The sequence below is a fragment of the Echiichthys vipera genome, assembly GCF_963691815.1.
Source record: "Echiichthys vipera genome assembly, chromosome: 3".
NCBI classification, from domain to species: Eukaryota; Metazoa; Chordata; class Actinopteri; order Perciformes; family Trachinidae; genus Echiichthys; species Echiichthys vipera.
Window position 1 is genome coordinate 12,716,648 of NC_139828.1, and position 21,460 is coordinate 12,738,107.

At 39.3% G+C, this 21,460-nt stretch overlaps 1 protein-coding gene across 1 annotated transcript; it reads left to right on the top strand.

Annotated features, from left to right (window-relative positions):
- The first annotated feature begins 12,444 nt into the window (after window positions 1–12,444).
- Window positions 12,445–20,549, top strand: gclm (glutamate-cysteine ligase, modifier subunit). Its single transcript, XM_083911312.1, has 7 exons — window positions 12,445–12,726; window positions 15,072–15,134; window positions 16,833–16,917; window positions 17,335–17,391; window positions 17,490–17,692; window positions 18,563–18,677; window positions 19,243–20,549. The coding sequence occupies exons 1-7, from the start codon at window positions 12,595–12,597 to the stop codon at window positions 19,410–19,412; spliced, it is 825 nt and encodes a 274-aa protein (XP_083767438.1). The 5' UTR covers window positions 12,445–12,594; the 3' UTR covers window positions 19,413–20,549.
- The last annotated feature ends 911 nt before the right edge of the window (window positions 20,550–21,460 follow it).

Below are 21,460 nucleotides of genomic sequence, written 5' to 3' on the forward strand. Positions count from 1 at the left end.
CAATACTGAACGGAAACGGCAAACCAATGGAGCTTGAGGTTGAAATCTTCTCTTGACTTCTTCTGTCCCACAGTGTCATTTAATTATAGCTTAGGGACAACTGCTATTAAGTCACTAGCTACAGTATGGCTCTATTTTCACCACCAACAAAAGCTGATTGACGCACAACATTCATCAATCACTGTATTGCCATCAGCATCTTCCAATCCACTTTAGTCGGTGCATAACTCTACTTAACTAATCCAGGGCTACAGCCAGGTAATCCTATTAAGATAGACACTGAGAACTTGTTTAGGTAAGAGAAATTAAACAATGGAAAAATTAGAACCACGTGAGGACAAAATGTAAAACCAGCCTGCAGCCATTTTAATGTGTTTCTGTCTTTTCAACAAAAACTGGTGCCTAAAATGCCTTCATTTAAGATATTAACTTAAAATGTTTGTCAATACATGTGCACATTTTCTGATTGTCACAAAAAGTTACAGACATTTTTGCACAATTGTAATCTTATTTTGTTAATATCTATGTTTAGTATTTTGCTAATGTTGTATGTTGTATTTAAAATGCTTCATTTATTATGGCGTGACTTTCTTGCTACTCTGTAAAAAATGATTATAGCGAGGACTAAGACCTCATAAATGAATCAAAATAAAAGTCTAAATCAAACAAAATCTCCTCATCTTTCCTTCCAGCAGAAACATTATTGTCTTTTAATGCAGCATGCAAGACCCAGCCAATATTTCAACAGTTTACAAAGAGATTTCCACTGAGATCTCAATTCCCTGCTGTCTTCTAAACCCAGAAGTTAAAAAAAGAAAAGAAAACTTAAACTCTTGAGCCAGTTTGCAGGAACTGATTTTGAGCAAATTCCGGTTAAAGAGCTGATAATGAAATATGATGCATTTGTTAACTCAGAGTTATGAAACATTAAGCTGTGAGTTCCTTTTAAACTGTGACTCTTTATTTTACTCCAATCTGGGAAGTCAAGCGTTGAAAACTCCATTTTTTTCTCCTCATAATGATCCTTCACTTCCACTTCACCTTTCACTTGTGAATTCCCTCGAGGGTGAAACAGGTTCCTGAGCCAGATTTCACCGGTTGCCTTTTACCATCACCTCACAACCTAGCGCCAATTCTGCCAGTGTCTGCACGCACCTGCTATGCTTCTGATCAGTGACTGGCACTATGATAAGCATCGGACTTTGCAATTAAGTGTTGAATGAACCCACAACGTGCAGTCTTTTCACACAGGAATGTGTAGCAATTGTGTGGACAGGAGCAGATAATGACAAATAATTAGGCCCCTTTGGGTGCCAAGGAGGAGTCTCGACATGCTGTTTATGTAAGAAACCTGTTCTTGCTCAATATCACTGGTGAACAAATCCCTGCCATCATTTATAATCTTATTTATCATCATATTTAAAACTGATAAAGGATGTTCTTGTGACAGTTCAATGAAAATTAAACAACCAACAGTGTCTACAGTTTCAAAACAGATTTTTAAAAGGGAGCTGATGCATCGAGGGACAGTCAGTTGTTTTGAGTGAATGATTTACATTGAGGTGCTCAAAGGTGGGCGAGCATGACATGTCAGGCAGATTCATTAAACATGCAAGCTTGCTCTTTGCTAAATACCTAAAGACTACGACCAAAAGAACACATTTTAAATTCCTTCAATCAAACCAGATAATGGTATTGTTGACAAAAGATATTAAACATCAATCTCATCACAGTAATTTGACACATTTGGATCCAGTGAGTCACAAACTCCTGCCTGATTAAACTTAAATACAGATGAGTGAAATTAAGTTGCAGTCATAACAAAACTAATATCTTCTCTTCTGCTTTTCTTTCACATTCATATAAACTATGTTTTTTCTTTGTCTTTACGTTTCCTTAACCTCTGGGATTGTCATGGGGAGCAAAGATATTATCCCAGCAAGTCAGCATTCGTTTGTAACTGGATGTAACTTGGCAATGACAGCAGCCCCGAGCTCTGGATGAGTGACAAATCTGTTCAGTTTATATAAACACGGTTGAGATGGTTGCGAAAGAGTAACCACTTTTTTTTTTCAACTGCAGGAGAGAACGATATGACTGAGTGGCTGCAAGAAAATGCAAGTGTAAAAGCGATTGGAGGTCTCTTACAATGCATTACATTATGTAGTACACGTTTACATAATTTTATCCACCCCTGTATGAGAGTTTATAGTCACCTTCATACTTTTTGAACCTGAGCACCAGTGGATGAATGCTGCAGCAAAGAGTTTCACTTTTACCCAAAGTTTTACACCAAACTGTTTTTGTTTGCAGGAATCGCACCGCTAACTTCCTTGATTTACATTTATCATTGAATGACCGGTTACTTTATTTTGTAACATTCTACTCAGTAACTTGTGATGTTAAAAGCCCCTCTACTGCAGGTGTAATGACGGGCAAGAAACAAAGTGTAAATGTCTTTTTTTATAGGGAACAAGTGGAGCGAGATCAAACACGTCTCTCACATGGCAGAAACTGCAAGTGAAGTCTGTGTCATTATTTTCACATCAATGATCTGAACCCAAAAGAGGGTCAACTGTTAACTGATTGGTGCCTTGTTTATGCTCCATGGTGTGAAAAACAAGAACAAAATGTGAACTTTATGTTTTCTCTAACGGATGTGGTTACTTGTTCCTCACCGGGCCTACTGTATGAGAGACCTGAACTCAACTACTGGACCTCTAATGTATGTAACTGAATCTGAACCCCACTCATTCATGTGGATGAATGTAGCAGATCGAAGACTCATGCATGTCATCTGCAGGATTTCAGCCTGCAGAAGAAAATCACATATGTCTGATCTACAGGTACCAATGTTTAAAAATCATAAACTGTGCAGTATGTTATTAGGAAGGAAATTTGTCACGTCCGCTCAGAATATTCAAACAAAAGATATCTCCACATCAAATGTAAGTTTCTAAATAATTTCATGGACACTGACACTGAATCTGAAGCTTTGTTGTCAATTTCTTAAATATTTTTTTTGTTGTTAAAAGAAACTTACTGAATGTGTAAAATTAAATTCCATCAGGTCTGACAAATGTTTGACAGGTCAGAATTTCTAAATCCTAAATGCAGCACCAAATTGTGTCCAGTATGTCGGTGAAAGATTGCCTATCTTGCTGGTCCTAAATCAATGCTTATTCTAAGCCGGGTTTAAATGTTTTCACACAGGAAAGGTCTAAAAAGAAAAAAGCCAACATACATTCTTAAAGGGATAGTTTGGATGTTTAGAAGTGGGGTTGTATGAGGTACTTATCCACAGTCAGTGTATTACAGTAGAAGGCTGTCTGCATGCCCCAAGTTTGGGGAAGCGAACAGAAGGACAGACATGTACTGCTGTGGACGGGAGCAGCAACTTAATGTACATTATTTTAGCCTTCTAAAAAGGCCCACCTACAAAAATCATTATCATTTAAAGTGTACACTATATTAAGAATATTTCCCCCTACTTTATCTTGCCGTCAGACAGCCCTACTTACGTTTACGGGGGAACTGAAGCCGCTCTATGCTCTCGTTAAAAGCCACCAGCCTCCATTGATAAAAAACAGTAATTTTACCTTGCACAACACTGGAGTTTACCGCTGCCTCCATTGTTTAGTTTGAATACATGACTTTCCAAAGTTCTGTTGATGTGCACCACACAACGCAATGCACAAAGGAAATGGAGTAGTTACGCACAGCTGGAGGATGTTAAAAGTTATAGCAGATGGATGGTGGTGAAACAGTTCAAGAAATACCTCAGAAAACAAACAAGAAGTATTACATGTTTGGACAAACATTCTGCTGTCTGTTCATAAAGTTTATGTGCCAGAATCCTCAAAGATCTTATGTGGTTTCCTGTTAAGACAAAAGCGTTAAGTATGTTGATTTTCTTGTTGTAAACTAAATGCAGAAACAACATATAGAACATATCCATAGAGAGAAAAGTGGATCACATGCAGCTGGCTTCACAACAGGGACGATGTGATCTAGATGATACATGTCTTTGCCCCCCCGGCGAGGCCCTGAACTTTTTGATGACGTCTGAACATTTCACAATCCGTCCATTTAGTTCTGGCAAATGAGCGGCGTCTTGGATGAGTGTGGCAACAATTTTAAGACTTAACCATAAACACAGTTTCCTTTAACTTCTAGACAAGGCTAGATTACCAATTCTGAAAAATGAGCAACTGCTTCAGGTTTACTGTGTTTCAGCCATTTTTTGATACTATGATTTCCTAATCAATATCAACTCCTTATTAAATAATCTTTCTTGTTGAAAAGCACTGTGCCGAAATCTGGTAAACACCTTTATTATATTTTACTTTATGTAGTGTTCACATGATGAATTTTCCTAAACAAAGCCGTTTCATCAAATTACTAGAAATTCACTGATATAGAGAAAACCTGGGGCCGGGTGATATTCCAGTATAGTAATGTGGTTGGTTTCTTGGGGCCAAACCAGAGACTGTATTAAGTATGGACGTATAGTCTCCATGACGTCACTCGTGGGTTTCTGAAGAGCCGCGGTGAAGTTCGAGCAGGACAGTCCAGCATCATCATCTAGCTCCCAGCTAATCCAAAAATTGACAAGAGATGGAGCCTGGATGAAGCTGTCACCCACTGACTCTCACTCCATCCTGTAACGGCTCTATTTTTCAGACCGGGAGGTTGGCGTTTGGGCAAAATATCATGAAGCTGCACTCTACTGTATAATAGTGTGCTGTGACTGTGCGCTGTTCTTGATAGAAACTTGGAGGCAACAGTGGTCCTACAGAAGTCTCATAATAACTTTTTAATACATTTTACACAACATAAAGACTGTGGATTTGTCCTGTATCTCTTACAGTGGAATCACATTATGAAGGGATCACTTCAGTGCCATTGTAAACAAGAGAACTGGTTACAGCACACAAAACCTGCTTCTATGTGTGAACCTGACTCCGGTTTAAAGACAGACTTTGTGAGCATATCCTTTAATCTGGCCTCGTTGGACTGGATGGCTGAGAATCTAGATTATTAGCTTTCAAGTCAATGGTTTACCTTCAACATTATCATCCAGCTAATGAAAAACAGGTTTGGAGACCAATTGTCTCAAGAGCCATGTTTTAAAAGTGTTGACGGATGCATCAGTTCGTCAATTATTGTCTCAAGTTGATGCCACATACAGACTGTGAGAGATTATTGGAGCAAACCTAAACCTGCTTTCATGCAGTGACGCTGTCGTCAGGAAGGAGTGCTGCAGATTTTCCCCTCTAAAATCAACCATGACATTGTTGTGGGATTTTTTGATGTTTGTAATTTATAATCATAATCTTTATTAGGTCGGATGTGAATCCTGCATCTCCTGTGTAATCTTTATCCTATGACGCTATTAAAAATATAGACTAAAATATTCTTCAACCACTTTGAAGACACTGTAGAGATGACGGGGGACTGTTGAGAGATGGAAACTCCTCCAGCGAGCTTTTGTTGCACATGACACGAGATAATCCCAGAGAACACTGAGACATTTTTGACCTGTGCATCCTGTTCCTGTAAAATATTGTGGTGACAAGTCTGAGAGAATGCTTTGTCTGAAGATGTCTCCCAGCTGAGTCGTTGCCCTTGTGACCTTATCTGTAAGTTGGATTCCTCCTCAAAAGTATGATCGCTACTAAACTCAGGGTCACCCCCTCTGACTCTGAGCTTTGTGCGTGAGACTGCAGGAGTTTACCTTTTTTTGGTCCGCAGAGAAAAATACCGTGTCAAATAAAACACGGAGGGAAAGCTGATCCTGTTTTCTGATCCTTATTGAACAAATTATTGAACAACATCACCAAATCAGGGCAGACCTGATATAATGCAGCTTGTGGTAGTTTTAGGATCCATCATAAACTATTATAGAAAACCAGTCTGGTTTATATTGTCTCTTTATTTGATACAGAAAAGACACAAAGTACAATTATAACGCTAATATAAAAATATGGAAATCTGTCATATAAATCATCTTATCCCCAAGTGGGTTTTACACATCACACACACACTTATACACATATGCACAAACACACTCTGCAAATACATTTCAAAGCTGCCAAACAGTGGCTCATTCTTAGCAGACTTATATTACAGATAAGTGAACAGAATCATAGCGGTGGCTCATACAAATGAATGATACATTTTGCTATAATGGTTATAACATCGAGGATATGATGTGTTCACGTTAGAGTACGGTACGTTTACATTCTCTGCACAGGAAATACCAAATCTCCTGAAACACAATCCATGTGGTTAAGGGTGATATACGATGCCTGACAGGGAGGTTAAACATCTGCTCTCTTCTCCCCCATTCTCCTCTTGTTTCTGGGAAAAAAAGTTTTATGATGAAGATTTACACAGTCATTAAGTTTTAGTACAACAATTTGAAAGTGTGTTGTGTAACTTTTTACCTAATTCTGCATTCTCATATCCACAGAGTTCATCAGGTCCTGGACCCAACTCTCATGAGGATTGGCACAGACAGTCCTCTGTTTCTTGTGTGACGGCTTCTTTCTCATCACAAACCTGCACATATCAGTATTATTTAATATCATAAAGCTTACTGCATACGTTTTATAGGTAATCAAAGTTATTTAAAAGTGCTGCTTTAACCTCAGAGCAATTCTTAGTAAGCAGGTAGTTTGTTTTTCCATTAATCTTTGCCAATTGATTGTAGTGGGAAGTTTCGACAATGAAGGAAAAGAAAAGGAAAGTCATACAACTCACACAACAGCTCTGATGTTGCAATCACCATCTGTTTCCTGCATCCTGTAACTTTCAATGTTTCTCTTTGCATTTGGTTTCATCCTTTCAACGTGGCCGAGGCAGCAGTTGCCATACGAGCCTGCAGAGAGAGATGAAGTTACAGAGGCTAAGAGAGAGAGACAAACGTCCTCACTCAAAAATGTCACTCGAATGAAGCGATTACTCAGTTTGCACACAGTAAAGTAAGCCTATGTCTATTTTTATCTTATGAATAAAACAGTGAAAACTAGTTATTATCAAAAATGTGTAATCTGTGGGCTATTAAGGATGATATATTATTATTATATTGTATTCATTTCAATTGTTAGTGTCACCAGTTGTGCAGTTCAAATTCATTATAGTCTGAAAAGGGTGATAGCTGTGATTGTGGACACTGATGTCATGTCTTTTGTATTTTAAATCTGGGTTTGGGGTTTTATTAACCCAGGGTGCAGGGGTAGGAGCACCAAATTCTGGGCCCTATACATCGGCTGCCTCTGTGGTGAATCTAGCTATTTTAGATTCAGGCTGAAAGCCCACTTGCTTGCTCTGGCTTTCAATGTGTTTTAGGTCTGTCAATGTATTTGTGTCAGCATTTCCTGGCTACAGCCCTGCTTACTGTAATCACAGTGTGATGATGAGTAATATGGTTTTTAACTTTTTACGAAACAAAACTTGTTTTCTGAAACTTAGACAAATAGTTTTTTTTAGACATAAACATGTCAAATCAGCATATTTCTCCTTGAACTTAGGTTTGTTTTTCGTTGTTGTTGTTTTATTAAAGATATTTAGTTTTTCGGGCCGTGCCTTCTCCCTCAGCTTCTAATGTCTGATCATCTAACTCTGAAACTCTTGCCACAAATCTGCATGTTCCCCTCCCTCCCACTAGGCTCTAAGTTAAGAAATATTTGGGCTGGCTGTAATGATGCTACTGAAAAGCTTAAAGAGCTATAAACTTCAGTGATCACCAAAAAAGGAAAAATCAGAGAAAGGAATGTTAAGAAGTAGCGGCTGTGGCTCAGTATCAGAGTGGGTCGTCCTCCATTTGGGAGATCGGTGGTTCGATCCCCAGCTCCCCTGGTTCGCATGGTAAAGTGTCCTTGGGCAAGACACTGAACCCTGAATTGCTCCCCGTGCTGAGCATGCGTGTATGAATGAGGTGTGAATGGTTAGATTAGATGGTATGTAGACGTCCATCGCCATCAGTGTGAATGGGTAAATGTGACAAGTAGTGTGTAAGCGCCTTGAGTAGTCAGAAGACTAGAAAGGTGCTTTATAAGTACAAGTCCATTTACTAATTAGATTTCTATGTATCAATAAAGAAATTCAGTCAGTTGACCACATATGTCCAAAATCCCTTTGTTGTTCTCCGTTGAATTTGGCAGAGGTTTAAAAAAAGTCTCAAATCTTTCACAAGATTACCAAATCAAAGCAGTCTATAATAGCAAGCCTAGACCGATTAGACGTTGGTATGAAATGTTGTGGGAAGTTGTTTTTGAGCAGAATAACTCGCCTCCTTAAAAGAGAGGATTTAGTAACAATCTGAAGGAATGTGGATTAAGAAATACAACTGCAGCCAGATTTTTCAAACAAACATATTCGTCACAGTCACAGGTCCATATCTTAAGCTTTTAGCTTACAATTAATGTAAAATGCTAAAAAAAAGAAGTTACTACAGTATATCTTTTTAAAGCACATTTATAGCTGCAAACTAATCGTACTTTTCTTTTATAATATCATAGTTTTTGTCCGTATAAAATCTCTTCTGTTCCACTTACCTTGTGCAAGACTCAGGTACATGCAGGTGAGGATCAGGAGAAAGAAAAGAGCTTGGAACTTCATGGCAGTGGCTGCTGTCTTTGTTGTGTGGACTGCTGCAAAGACACAACTAATTAAATCCCAAAGCGGAGCAAAACAGAAAATTGGAAGAGTCTCCTACCTCCCTCTGCCTTGTACTAAATTAAAAATATTCAAATCCTTGTCTGGTTTCCAGCTGTGTGCAGCTGTTTCATCTCAAGCGTTCTTAGAGATGTTTAGCAGAAACCAATTGAGTTTGTGGTAAATTATGGCTGGATTCCCTCTGTTGTCTTATTAAACTCACCACTTTGAACACACAACAGCATGTCTGCAAAATCAGGATTAGAGAGTCACCAAGAGTAACATGAGGGCTGAGATTGTTTCATAAGCGTGCAGAGAAGCGTACCTGCTCACAGTCAGTATTTCAAAAGATATCCTGGGATGAAATCCTTTTGTCCAGTGCAGCTTATAGTGGCTCTGTACTCTTATAGTGCACGCGTGAAATCTGCCCTCCCTCTTTTACCACACCTCCTCTGACATGTCCACAACACTCAGAGTTTTACAAGTGCTCAGTAGAAGTGAAATTTGATCACTGAATCCCACAGGGCCACCTCCTGTGCAACAATACCACCCAAGTATCCAAGTCATAAAGGCAGATCTAATCTAACTGCACTAAAGCTGTCCAGATGTAGGGCAACTTTCCAAAGTTGATTTATTGTGTTTTTTTTACGTATAATTTACACCTTAATGAACTGGGCCCATATACAATTGGTTATCCCCATCAGTTCCTTAGTTCAAATCTTATTCCAAAAGAATGCTGAAACTACAATTATATATATACTTCTTAGACAATTTTGCACCTTGCACCATTATCTATACATATTCTCTGTCTATGAGACTTTATAGGTTACTTGTATGTTTGCACCACAAAGTCAAAGCATTTGTTTACTGTGGTGCTAATGAATTTGTTTCCTGAAAAACCAACATTCAAGATAAAGAAATAAACATACAGCGAGGGTTAAGAGGGCTGTCAGCGGGCTGATGTACTGTATGATGAATGTCCCTGTTGTTTTCAGGCTTTTATTACAAATTCATCTAAAATTAAGTAACAGCATATGTGGCCGATTGTGCGTAACTGTGTGCATATGTGTGCGCGAGTTTATCTGTGTTATAATATTTGAACTGGCAGCAGAAGGGGATGGTGGGGACATCTGGGCCCTGCAGCCTTAAACAACCGTAATCCAAGTAAATGATGTAAAAGATACTTTAAACCAGCTCCAAGAAGTGAAAGCCTGAGAATTTTTAAAAGAACCACTCAGAAAAAGATTTTTCTAAAGAAACATAGAAGATCCTCAAAACGTTTAGTGGAGTGACACTTCTTCTTTGTGCTTTTCTTAGTAGCACCTTCACTGCTTTTCTTTTTGTGTGTTATTATAGTGCATTTGCTGCTGCAATGTGGGTTCTTTAAAAATTTTCTACCAGGGCCGTAGCCAGATTTTTAAAAATACTGAAGTCACCCCAGTGTTACAGACCCTACCCCCCTTCAGAGATGCTTTTATTTTTATTTTGAACTGCTCTACTCTAACATTAAATATTGTAATCAGCCTATAAAAAGCCCAACAGGTGTTTTAGTATTATTGTAAAAAGTAGCCTTATCACCCTTAAGTTGCTAAAACACTCCAGGGGAAAAAATGGTGGCTGCCTCTTGTTCTGAAGAAAGAGGCAAGACGTCATAGTTTACCTCCTCATGCACTCATAACCGTTTCTTCCCTGCCATGATTTGATTGCTTCCACATGTCAGTGCTGTGACAATGTCTGAACCATTCGTTACTGTCAACCAAATGCATTGTTAATCATACACACTTCGACAGTGTAGGGTCAAATTGCGTTGCCATCTATGTTTTCATCCCAAAGAGAGTGGGTAGTGTAGTACTTCTCCATGAGATCAAGAATAAAGCATGTTTTCCTTAAAACAAGGTTGTTATCGTACGGACGTGTGTCTTCTAAAGGAGCATTAACCATTGTTTCACATTCCTGTAGCTTGTGGTCAGTCTACATCTGATGGCTAAGACATTATAGCTAATAATCAAAATCCTGATGCTGAATATGAATTGGATTTTCACTTCTGGAACCACACTGTTGAGTTGAGCTCGACCACTTCAATAAGACATATGTTATTGACCTTCTACCTCTCCCTTGATCATCCCCCGTCCCCTTCCAAAAAAAGACAGAAGGGGCGGAGGTAAAGAGGTTGAGTTAGACACTTTAAAAAATCTCATTTTATTTAAACTTGGTATGCATTACAAATATGATTTCTTAAAAAAAGGATTATTTTAATGGTTGAATATGTAGAATGAGCAGAACACCGCCATCTAGTGTCTCAAGATCGTAGTCGCAAAAACATAAAAAATCATTCCAGCAGTCGGGTTGCCAGGTTCGTTGCCGAGTGTGTCAAGCGATCAGCCTGCGCCATGTTAAGTGATGAATCATACTTTTACATAACTAATATATCAACAGTATTTAACGTTAGCCATTCTTCAACTGGAAGCCTTTCTTTGACAACCTGACAATCACCAAATGTCTTTAGTTCCGCCCTGACTCCGCATAGCTCCAATCAACCATCTGGGATCGCTCCATTGCAGTGATTTCAGGGTCCGCAAAAAATGGTCAGGCCAATCAGGACCGCCGGGCGTGGTTTTATAGATGTGACGTAGTGGAGAAATGACTGTTGTGATTCAGACAACAATGGTGGCTCACATCGAGGAAGCAGGTGTCAACATCGATGCTGCTGTTTCATCCCAGTTGTCCAATCTAGTGAATATTTCTTCTTTAAAAGATCACCAGAGAACGGCTCTGAAGGCTTTTGATGCTGGAAACGATGTTTATATATATATATATACAAATATACACAATTCAATTCAATTTTCAATTCAATTTTATTTATAGTGCCAAATCATAACAAAGGTTATCTCAGGACACTTTACAGAGTAGGTATAGACCACACTCTATGATTTACTTATGATTTACATAGAGCCAACAATTCCTCTGTAGAGTACGGTGGCAACGAAAACCTTCCCTATAACAGGCAGGAACGTCAGACAAACCCAGCTCTGTGGAGGACGGACATCTGTCTGCACCGGTTGGGAAGGAAGAAAAGGAGAGAAAGAGAGAAAAGACAGACAGATGGACAGAGAGAGACAAAGACAGACACAAGGACAGAGACAGACACACTTCCAGTAACTATAATAATATCTATAGTAATGTGAATATGACTTATATGTTATGGCAGTTAAAACAGCAGAATAGTAGAAACAAGCACAGCTAAAGTTATAAATTATAATAGTAGCAGGAAGCGTCATGCAGGACCACGGCAGCAGGCACCACCACGATCAGCAGAGACCTGCGAGACGACAAAGGACAAAGCACAAACAACTCCAGGGAAGAAGCTGAAGTAGTAACATGCATTGATGAGACATGATTGATACAGACATTAGCAGGATTTTGATGCACACAAAACAAATATTAGGGAGCACAGTCTTACATTTTTTGAACACATTAAAGTAAGGGTTTACTCTGGAAAATTCAAAGTTAGGCACTTTAATGTAAGTATTTAATTTGTTATACAGTTTTTACTGTTGAAACAACAAGAAAGACTACACCGCCACCTAACGGTCAGAAGAGGAACTGCATCCGACACATAAATCCACTCCGTGATCCAGTTCCGTGTTATGGATGGAGCTCCACTAACTCCGTGAACTCCTGACCGGGCTTTCACCGCGTCACCGGCATCTCCGTGTGGGCGTGCCCGTCTGGCTTGCCTCCATAACAGCCACTAAGCAACCGGAGCAGCAGGTCAGTCAACACTGAGTGCAAGTCATCCTGACTACATAGTTTCCTAACAGTAGTGGAGGCTGTGCTGCTGTTTTATAACCCGCCGTCTCAGCTGCAGCGGCTGACAGACTTTATTTATTTGCGGCTGCTTAGCAACAAGTTAGCTCGCTGACCGAGAGCCACATGGACCCTCACAACATGAACAGTGAAGCGACGATGTTGTTGAGCCACGCTAAGACTCTCAGACTGCACACCGGGAATTTAGTCAACCGGAGTCGTCTGAAAAAGAAATGCCCGGTGTCCCCCAGCGAAGAGGTAAGATAACGGGAAACTACGGCAGTTTATTTCTGACGTCAGTTGTGTTATGTTGGCTTACTAGCTTAGCCTCTGGTGGGCTAACGCTACCTGCTAAATATTTAACTAGCTAACCCCATCAGTGTGTGTGTGTTTTAACTGATAATAAGACACGTGTGTGCATGCAAATGTAACTTCAAACCATCTGTTTTTGTATGTAATGTCACTGCTTTTCCCTTAAAGATGTTATTATGGATATTAGTATTTCCATAATAACATATTTAGTTTATTTTTCTTCATTTTATTTTGTTTATATTTTATTTACAAGCTAAAATGTTAAGCCTCCAAACCAACCTTTTCTCATTTTTTAATTCAGTTCACTTTGTTAATCCCTAGCATAAGTCACAAACAACAACAATGCAACATTTGTAGACACCTATGAATATATTTGACACACCCCCTGGCATTTAATAAAATGTATTATAACAGATTATTACACACATCTATGTATTGACATGACAGTGTTTATTTATTTGAGTGTTTTTTATTCTATATGAGATCTTTGCTGAATTTATTTTTTTTATTAATTGTAGTTTTGAATGTGAAAAAGTGTTTGACACTTTCTGTATAAGCTGAATTGTTTAAATAAAGAAAAAAAAAACAGGTGTAGGGTTATATAAGCAGTCCATGAAGAGAGTTTTAAAGTTTAAAGTGTTTCAAATTGTACTTGTCGAGGTCCATAAGTTAACTAAGTTAACAGGGCCGGGGCTGAGATAAGATGTTAAACTTTGCGTGGGTCTTGTTGCTTATGTAATCAGAATCACTTTATTATCCAGCCAGAGGTGAACTGTTTACGGACAGTAACCAGGGGATGAATGATTGTTGTAGGCCGCTCACACAAAACTCATTGTGTGAACACGTGATATCACTTGCAGACAGGTGCTCCACTGAAACAGTGTTAGTTTGTTGTTACGGTATAACTCAGATATCTTTAACAGGGGTTCTCAGAGTTACAGCAGGGGGTCCCCCAGATTGCTTGATAATCTTTGTCTGAAAATATACAGGTACATTAACATGAATGCAGCATATTATTAGCAAAGATAAATTAGTAAAAAAAAAATAGATAAATACATGTAAACAACCTCGATGATAGGATTACTGAATAGAAAAATCGAGTTAAGTCCATATCATGTTAAAAAGGTGACAGATTTCATCATAATTTCCCGGAGCCTAAGTTGATGTCTTCAAATACAACTCCAATTCACATGACGTCGGGATGTTGTGTAAAACGTAAATAAAAACAGTGATTTGCAAATCCCTTTCAACATCAATTGAATACACTACAAAGACAAGATGTTTCATGTTCAAACTGATAAACTTATTTTTAGAAGTAAACACGAATAAACAAATCTATATGCAAATCTTTTTTTTGCAAATATTCACTCATTTTGAATTTGATGCCTGTCTGACATTTAAAGACTTTGTGTAAGCAAATAGTCCAACGGTTTAAGAACAACGTTTCTCAACGTATAATTGCAAGAAATTTAGGGATTGCATCATCTACAGTCAAAAACATCCTAGTATTCAGAAAAAACTGGAGACATCTCTGCCTGCAAGCTGCAAGACTGAAAACCAACACTGAATGGCTGTGACCTCCGATCCCTCGGGGGGAAACCAACATTCTGTAAAGGATATTACCCCTCGGGCTCAGGAACACTTCTAAACACACTGTCAGTTAACACAGTTCGTCACTACATCTACAAGTGCAAGTTAAAACTCTACCATGCGCTGCCAAAGCCATTTATCAACAACACACTGAAGCGCAGCCAGATTCTCTGGGCACGAGCTCGTCTGAGATGGACTGACGCAAAGTAAAAAAATGTGCTGTGGTCTGACGAGTCCACATTTCCAATTGTTTTTGGGAATCATGGACGTTGTGTCCTCTGTGCCAAAGAGGTTAAGGACCATCGAGATTGTTATCAGCGCAAAGTTTAAAAGCCAGCATCTGGGATGGTAAGGCGGTGTGTTAGTGCCCATGGCATCATGGGTAACTTGCACATCTGTGAAGGCACCATTAATTCTGAAAGATACCTACAGGTGTTGGAGCATGACAGGCTGCTATCCAAGCAATGTCTTTTTCAGGGACGTCCCTGCTTATTTCAGAAAGACGATGCCAAGTCACATTCTTCATGTGTTACAACAGCGTGGCTTTGTAGTGAAAGAGTGCGGGTACTAGACTGGCCTGTCTGTCTGCAGTTCAGACATTTTCCATTGAAAATATGTGGCACATTATGAAATGCAAACGTGACAAATATGCATGTTTCACAGATGTCAATTTAAAGCTGTTTTTCTGTTTGAAATTTCAGCTTCAAGACTGCATCCAAGCCTCACTGAGCGACTGGTTTTCTGCAACAAAACAGCCATCTAAGGTGAGGGACACTTTTGTTTTCTTTATGTTTACATGTAGTGCTTTTCAGCATGTTTTTATTGACTCTGGAACATAATAAATAGTATTTGCCCTTAACGGTCAGTTATGGTGAGACCAGCAGTGTGTGAATGAGTTGCACAGTAACGTGCTGCTACCCTGTCGGGCAGTAGGATTCCAGTGCTTGGGAAAATAAAATAGCTGTAGTGTTGGACATCAAAGGATTCCTCTAGGCTTACTGAAAAGAAGCTGTCATGATGAATGTTCATGCAGTGCTGGCTGCCAAAGGCGCCATTCCAAATGTGTGTCTGTCTGCAGGGGTGGAGGGTGGGGGCACAGAAACTTTGCTCGGGGGGTGTCGTCCATTTATTGTGATCGGATTTCCAGAATGCCGTAGTCATAGGATCATCTGTTTTCATCAAACTCAGATGTCCTGAAAAGACTGAAATGGAGATTGAAAAAGGCTGCAGGATCCAACGTAGTCAACCACCATTCCTGCTGAACACACTGTTTCGCTAGGCTCAGCTAATCTGCTTCAGCTTTTAATTGCCACGCCCACTAGACTCAAATGGGGATGGGGGAGGTTGGAAAGAGTTGAACTAAGGGTTCTTAAATATTAGCAAACACAAAGCGTATTAGACACATCTCCTGCAGGGACATTTCAAGAATGGGATGTTGACTCATGAGTTCTCTTCAGGTTGTGTTGTGGTGCGTATTATCTGGTAGAAAAAGATAAAAGCTTTGTAATGCTGTGTAGCATCATTGTTGATCAACACTTTTAAAAAGTTCACACCCTGTTTTGTTAATAATTAGCCGATGAATGGCTGTGGTATGTTGTGATTATATCACAGCTAAGGAGCGTTGTTGGGTCTCACGTGTACTAAATATGGAAGTCATAGACTTATTCCCTTTTAAATTGATTTTTTTATAAGTATAATAATCTAATCACAATAAAATAGACCCTCCTGGGCAGTCTGCCTGTCTGCATGGACACAGCCTACACTAGCATCTAACATAACGTCACCCTGTTAAAATAAACAAGTTTTTCAGAAATCGCAAAAAACTTCACCCAAAGTGAAGCACACTTGACATGGGCCATTATCTTAAAGGGGTAAAATCACATGATCTGATCAAATGAGGATGTAGGCGACTTTACCATAGGTGGCCGGATTTATGAGGAGATGATTTTGGCAAATAACAATTTTGACACAAAATGACAGGTGATTATTTTAACAGTGTGACGATAAGCAATTTATTTTGCTTAAAGCATATAAACAAACAAACACGGATATAAATAAATCAGCTTTGCATATGTTTTCTGAGGAAGGAAATGCATTCATCACATTTGTTAGACCTCAGTTCTTATATACTTTTGTTAATTTACAAGAAATCACCAAAGGGAACTTTTTAAATTCGGACTTTCAAAATCAATCAGGGGATGCAGCCTGTGACATAATGTGACATTTTACCCCTACAACTGTGCCATTGTTCTTTCTTGCATATCAGATGCCAAATATCACGTCAGCATTGTGTCGTCCCCGTATGGTTCCTGTCTGCTCTGTGTCATATGTATAATGAGCAAGAGCCAATGTTTTAAAAGATGGATGAAGCCGACCATGTTACGTGTTTCATGTCTGAAAAGGACGTTAGTCACAAAACGCTTTACACAGTCGCTAAATGAAGTGCTTTTCTTGTCATATAGGACTTCCCGGACACACTGGACTGCTCCATTCCCCAGGCAACAGATGCTATTACGCCCGAAGAGAGGGAGGAACTGAGGGTTTCAGGTCAGCACCGGTTTTGTAGTCAACATGAGTATCTCAGTGGAATGTGACAGGGCACCGGCTGCGTGTCAGCACAGGAAGTTACCTGGTTCCAATTCCCTGCTTCAACCTGGTTTCTTCTAAATAACCTGATCTTAGGGAGGGAAGCTGTTTTATAGTCAAAAGTTTCCATTTATGTGCCTCATGTACGTGAAGGACCACTGATCAAGTCATTTGTAAAGAAAATCCCTGATTTGATGGCTGACCCATTGAGCGAAGCCTCTCCAATTGATGACTGGCACGAATGAAAAACTGAGAAATAGTTAAACAACTATTAAATAGTAGTACTTAAGTAATAATAAGAACCATTTATTTAGACTTAACAGATGCTACAAAACAACTGCAGTATGTTGACATGTTTATTGCTGCTTGTTTTCACAGTCAAGCTGTTCCTGTGCGAGTCGATTCAATCCTCTATCAGAGATGCAGTGGAGATGGGTGAGCTCTGAATCTCTTCAGCTCAACTTTCACCCGCCTTAAAGATTACACACAATTGATATGAAACTGAACTCTACTCGTCTGTCTCTCATCCCTAGTCTGCCAGGCACTGGCAGTGTCCCAGCTCGACTCCGTCATCATAGCGCCAACTTGGCCCCTGGAGTGTGACAGCCAAAGTTTGGCTCACCTTCAGCCAGCTTGGGAGGAGCTGGAGGCCCTGGTCAGGAGCCAGCGGATTGCCGCCATTGGCACCTCTGACCTGGACAAAGATATGCTTGAACAGCTCTACAACTGGGCTCAGGTGAGTGGGGATCTTCTATCTTGTATATGTGAACCATAACATGTCTTGATTTTTAAACTGGGCAGATACCGCACGTTTTTATTAATGTACCGCTCACCCTCCATGTAAGCAAGGAACCCTTGATTGTTTTTACCCATTGAAAGTCCCAACAATGTTGACCAAATGTGGGAAAGCGAGCATTACTTTGTGCAATTTCTATTATGAACGGAAATTAAGAAGAAAAGAAAAGTGGAGTTGCAGCAAAGTTAAATTCTGTATCACATCTGTGTGAGTCAAAACCACAGTTTTTAGCCACAACATTTATTTAGTGAAGGGCAAATGACGCCTAATGAAGCTTTAAGGTTTTCTTTTTATTTATGGGAAGAACAGATTTGAAGCTTCACCTAATTAAAACGCAGCAAACACAGTGACATCTGGTGGCTTTTACAACTTACAGCAGCCTTTGCAAGACTGGAGCAGAAGCCTGACACCTGTCTGATTTAATGGTTTTAGTCTTGTGTGCAGTAAAAGTTCCATAAGCTGGCGCGTTATTATTCAATCTGTACTATTTTTGTCCAGAAGTACTACATTTAAAAGAACTGTGTTATAGGTTAAAGTATAGATCATTAATCAATGCAAAATGGCTACAGGATTATTAAATGCCTCTGCGAGAGCTGTGGCTGAAGGTCATTATGTTTTTGGGTTGTCTGTTCCTTTCATATCTATTTTTGATTAAATTACCAGAAAACATGTTATAGTAATGTATATATCGTTATCAAGAAATGAAATGATCGCTTTCAGGATAGAAGATTTTGGCCATATCATCCACCTCCACCGTTTCCTGTGTTGAACAAAATAAAGTCATTGACCACGCACCTTCTCTTGTACCAGGTGAAGCCCAGCAGTAACCAGGTCAACCTGGCCTCCTGCTGTGTGATGCCTCCCGACCTGACCGCCTTCGCTAAAGAGTTTGACATCCAGCTGCTCACACACAATGATCCCAAAGGTGAAATTCACTTTCTCTCTTTCAGTCAGATTGGTTGGTTTATAATGATGTTTCTACATGCTAGGTAAAAAAAAAGAAGCTCAAATGCTTAAACATTAGAGGTTAAGTGATATTCCATAGTTTTCTTATTGCAAACAAATCCCATCAAAAGACTCAAATCAACAGTGAATTGATCCCAATATCACAAATTATTTAAGTCTTCTCTGTCATAGAATTCCATTGTTGCCAAGAAGTCATTTGACACACATGCGAGCCGTTTCACTGGGGGACATGTTTCTTAATTATCGTGAACATGGGAGCTAAAGTTTATTTTGAGTTCAGTCCTGCTGCAATAAATAGTCACTACAACACCGAGTAAAGATTAATGCTGAACTGAAAATAGTCCCTAACAAATGCACTATTGACGGTTTCATTTATGTTCATTTTCTTTGCCAAACTGTAAGTCATTGTATAATGCAATAAAAGCAAAAAGTAAACAAATATTAACATATTAAAATGCAAAACTTAAGGTTGAAACTGTAGTTTTAAAAAGTCTCCTCTCTTGGCTTCGTGTTTCCATCCACAGAGCTGATGTCAGCAGCCACGTTCCAGGAGGCGGTGCAGGAGGGAACCCAGGACCTGAACATCGCTGACTGGAGGCTGGAGTGGGTCCTGCGCTACTCTATTATTGTTAAAAGCAGGGGCATTATCAAAGCAAAGGGCTACCTTGTCAGTGCGAGGAAGGCGATCCCCTAGCACAACCCACTAGTGAAGAAGATGCATGGATGAAGCCATTTTCCTCCTTATTCATTGACACACACACAAAATGCAAAGTTACAGTTCTGATTGATGGACGCTGCCATTCACCACGAGTCTTGAAGTCATCTTACAGATAAGGTTTTGCATCTCGATCCCGTAGGATTTCTTCAGTTTAACTGATGCAGGTATTCATGGCCCTCATCTCAGTGAGATCAAAAATAGGAGATGTAACATGCAAGATCGACTCCAGTGTCAGTTTTGAGAGAAAATATTGTGAAAGTGAGTTTCACAGATGACCCGTACATTGACAGATCAGCCGTTTATCAACGCAGCTATAATGATGGTTGCTAAACTTTGATCTACGGTGAGGGTGAGGGTTCCTTAACTTTGCTCAGACTTGAAGTGCCTCTCACCATTTCCTCCTCCTCTCCTCATACCTGCTTCGTCTCCACTGTGTTGGTTGAAAATCAAGCTTTACATTAATCAGTCTGAACGAAAAGATTACAAGTAGATGAAGCAAAAGGTAGAGATTTGTTGCCTTTTTTGTTTTTTATTAAACAGATACAGAATAATTCGAAACATTTTAAAAGGGTAAATGGAAAAAATAATCAGAACAGTGATTTGATTCATGCAATTGGGTTCTTCCTGCTGTATATAACAACATTTGCATTCCTCGGTTGAGAAAAATGATGTGCTAATTCAAATCAAACTACAAATGAGATGTTTATTTTATGATGCTGATCGACTTTGACCTGTAAAGCAGACAACTGTTGAGTGTACAAAGCTTTATTTTATCATGCATTTGTTTTTTTAAACGTGCTGTTTTTGACCACGCATGGAAATGTTTACCCACTCTGCTCATGAGATTAATTAGAGGATTTAGAGAGCAGCAATATTTTGAGATTAACATGCTTAGCAGGCTTATGTCCTCTGTCTATAGTTGTTAAAGCACAAGCAACTCCAAGGAGGTGATAGATATATTAAGTCTGAGGGGGCAGTTCTTTTTTAAGAATCATCGATGTTTTATTTTATTTTTTTTTTAGACAGGATCCAGTTAATCTCACGAGGGCAAATTACCTGTTGTACTGTAAACATACTATATCTGTATATCATGAATTGGCTTTATTAAAATTATGAAACAGTTTTGTACTGTCTTGTGTAAAGTATTTATAAGATGTGATAAGCCTGGACAAGAATGAATGTTAGATTATGTAATCAAGATTTTGGTGCTGCGGAGAAATAGGAAAAAGTGGTTATTATTGTATTTGCTAAAGTTATGAAGAAGAGCAACTCTTTCCCACAGGCTTTTAAACGAGGTGTGCTGAGCTTCTCTCGGATTTGGGTAAAATGACAAACTGCTGAGGGATTTCCTGTTGCAGAATGTTTGATGTTCTCTCAACCAAAACTGATTAAAATAGTCCTGTGTATTTCCATCTAAAGCTCCCGGCTGCTTATTTGCATTTATTGTGAATTATGTTTCACAGTTGAGTGTATTGTCTGCAATGTGCTGTAAGTTTTTGGGTTACTCTATGTACTCCACTACGTTTATTTGACAGTATTGTTTCTTGTTATTTTACCAACAATGATTTTATAAGCAAATAATCATCTTTTTAAAATATGATGCAGTGATACAGATTAAAACTGTTAAAATGAACTCCACCTGAAGCAACTGTTACATTAAAAGGCAGTATATGAAGAAGAAGAATTACTTTATTGATCCCGCAACGGGGAAATTGAATTTTTTCACTCTTATTATTGATCATGTTACACACACAGGCCCGAAATACACACATGCACAAACAGGACCTATATACATGCAATTAAGGAGAGATGTTAGAGCAAGGGGGTTGCCAGTGACCAGCGCCCCAAGCAGTTGGGGGTTCGGTGCCTTGCTCAACAGCGCCGCTGCAGTGCCCCGGAGATGAACTGGCACCTCTCCAGCCACCAGTCTACACTCCATACATGGTCCACACAGGGACTTGAACCAGCGACCCTACAGTTCCCAGACAAGTCACCTATGGACTGAGCTACTGCCGCTGCTACAT

Excerpts from the sequence above, each read along its gene's own strand:
- gclm (XM_083911312.1), top strand. The coding sequence starts at position 12,595 with ATGGACCCTCACAACATGAACAGTGAAGCGACGATGTTGTTGAGCCAC. Across the intron at positions 12,727-15,071 it reads CGGTGTCCCCCAGCGAAGAG|CTTCAAGACTGCATCCAAGC; the intron begins GTAAGATAACGG and ends TTGAAATTTCAG. Across the intron at positions 17,392-17,489 it reads CAGAGATGCAGTGGAGATGG|TCTGCCAGGCACTGGCAGTG; the intron begins GTGAGCTCTGAA and ends TCTCATCCCTAG.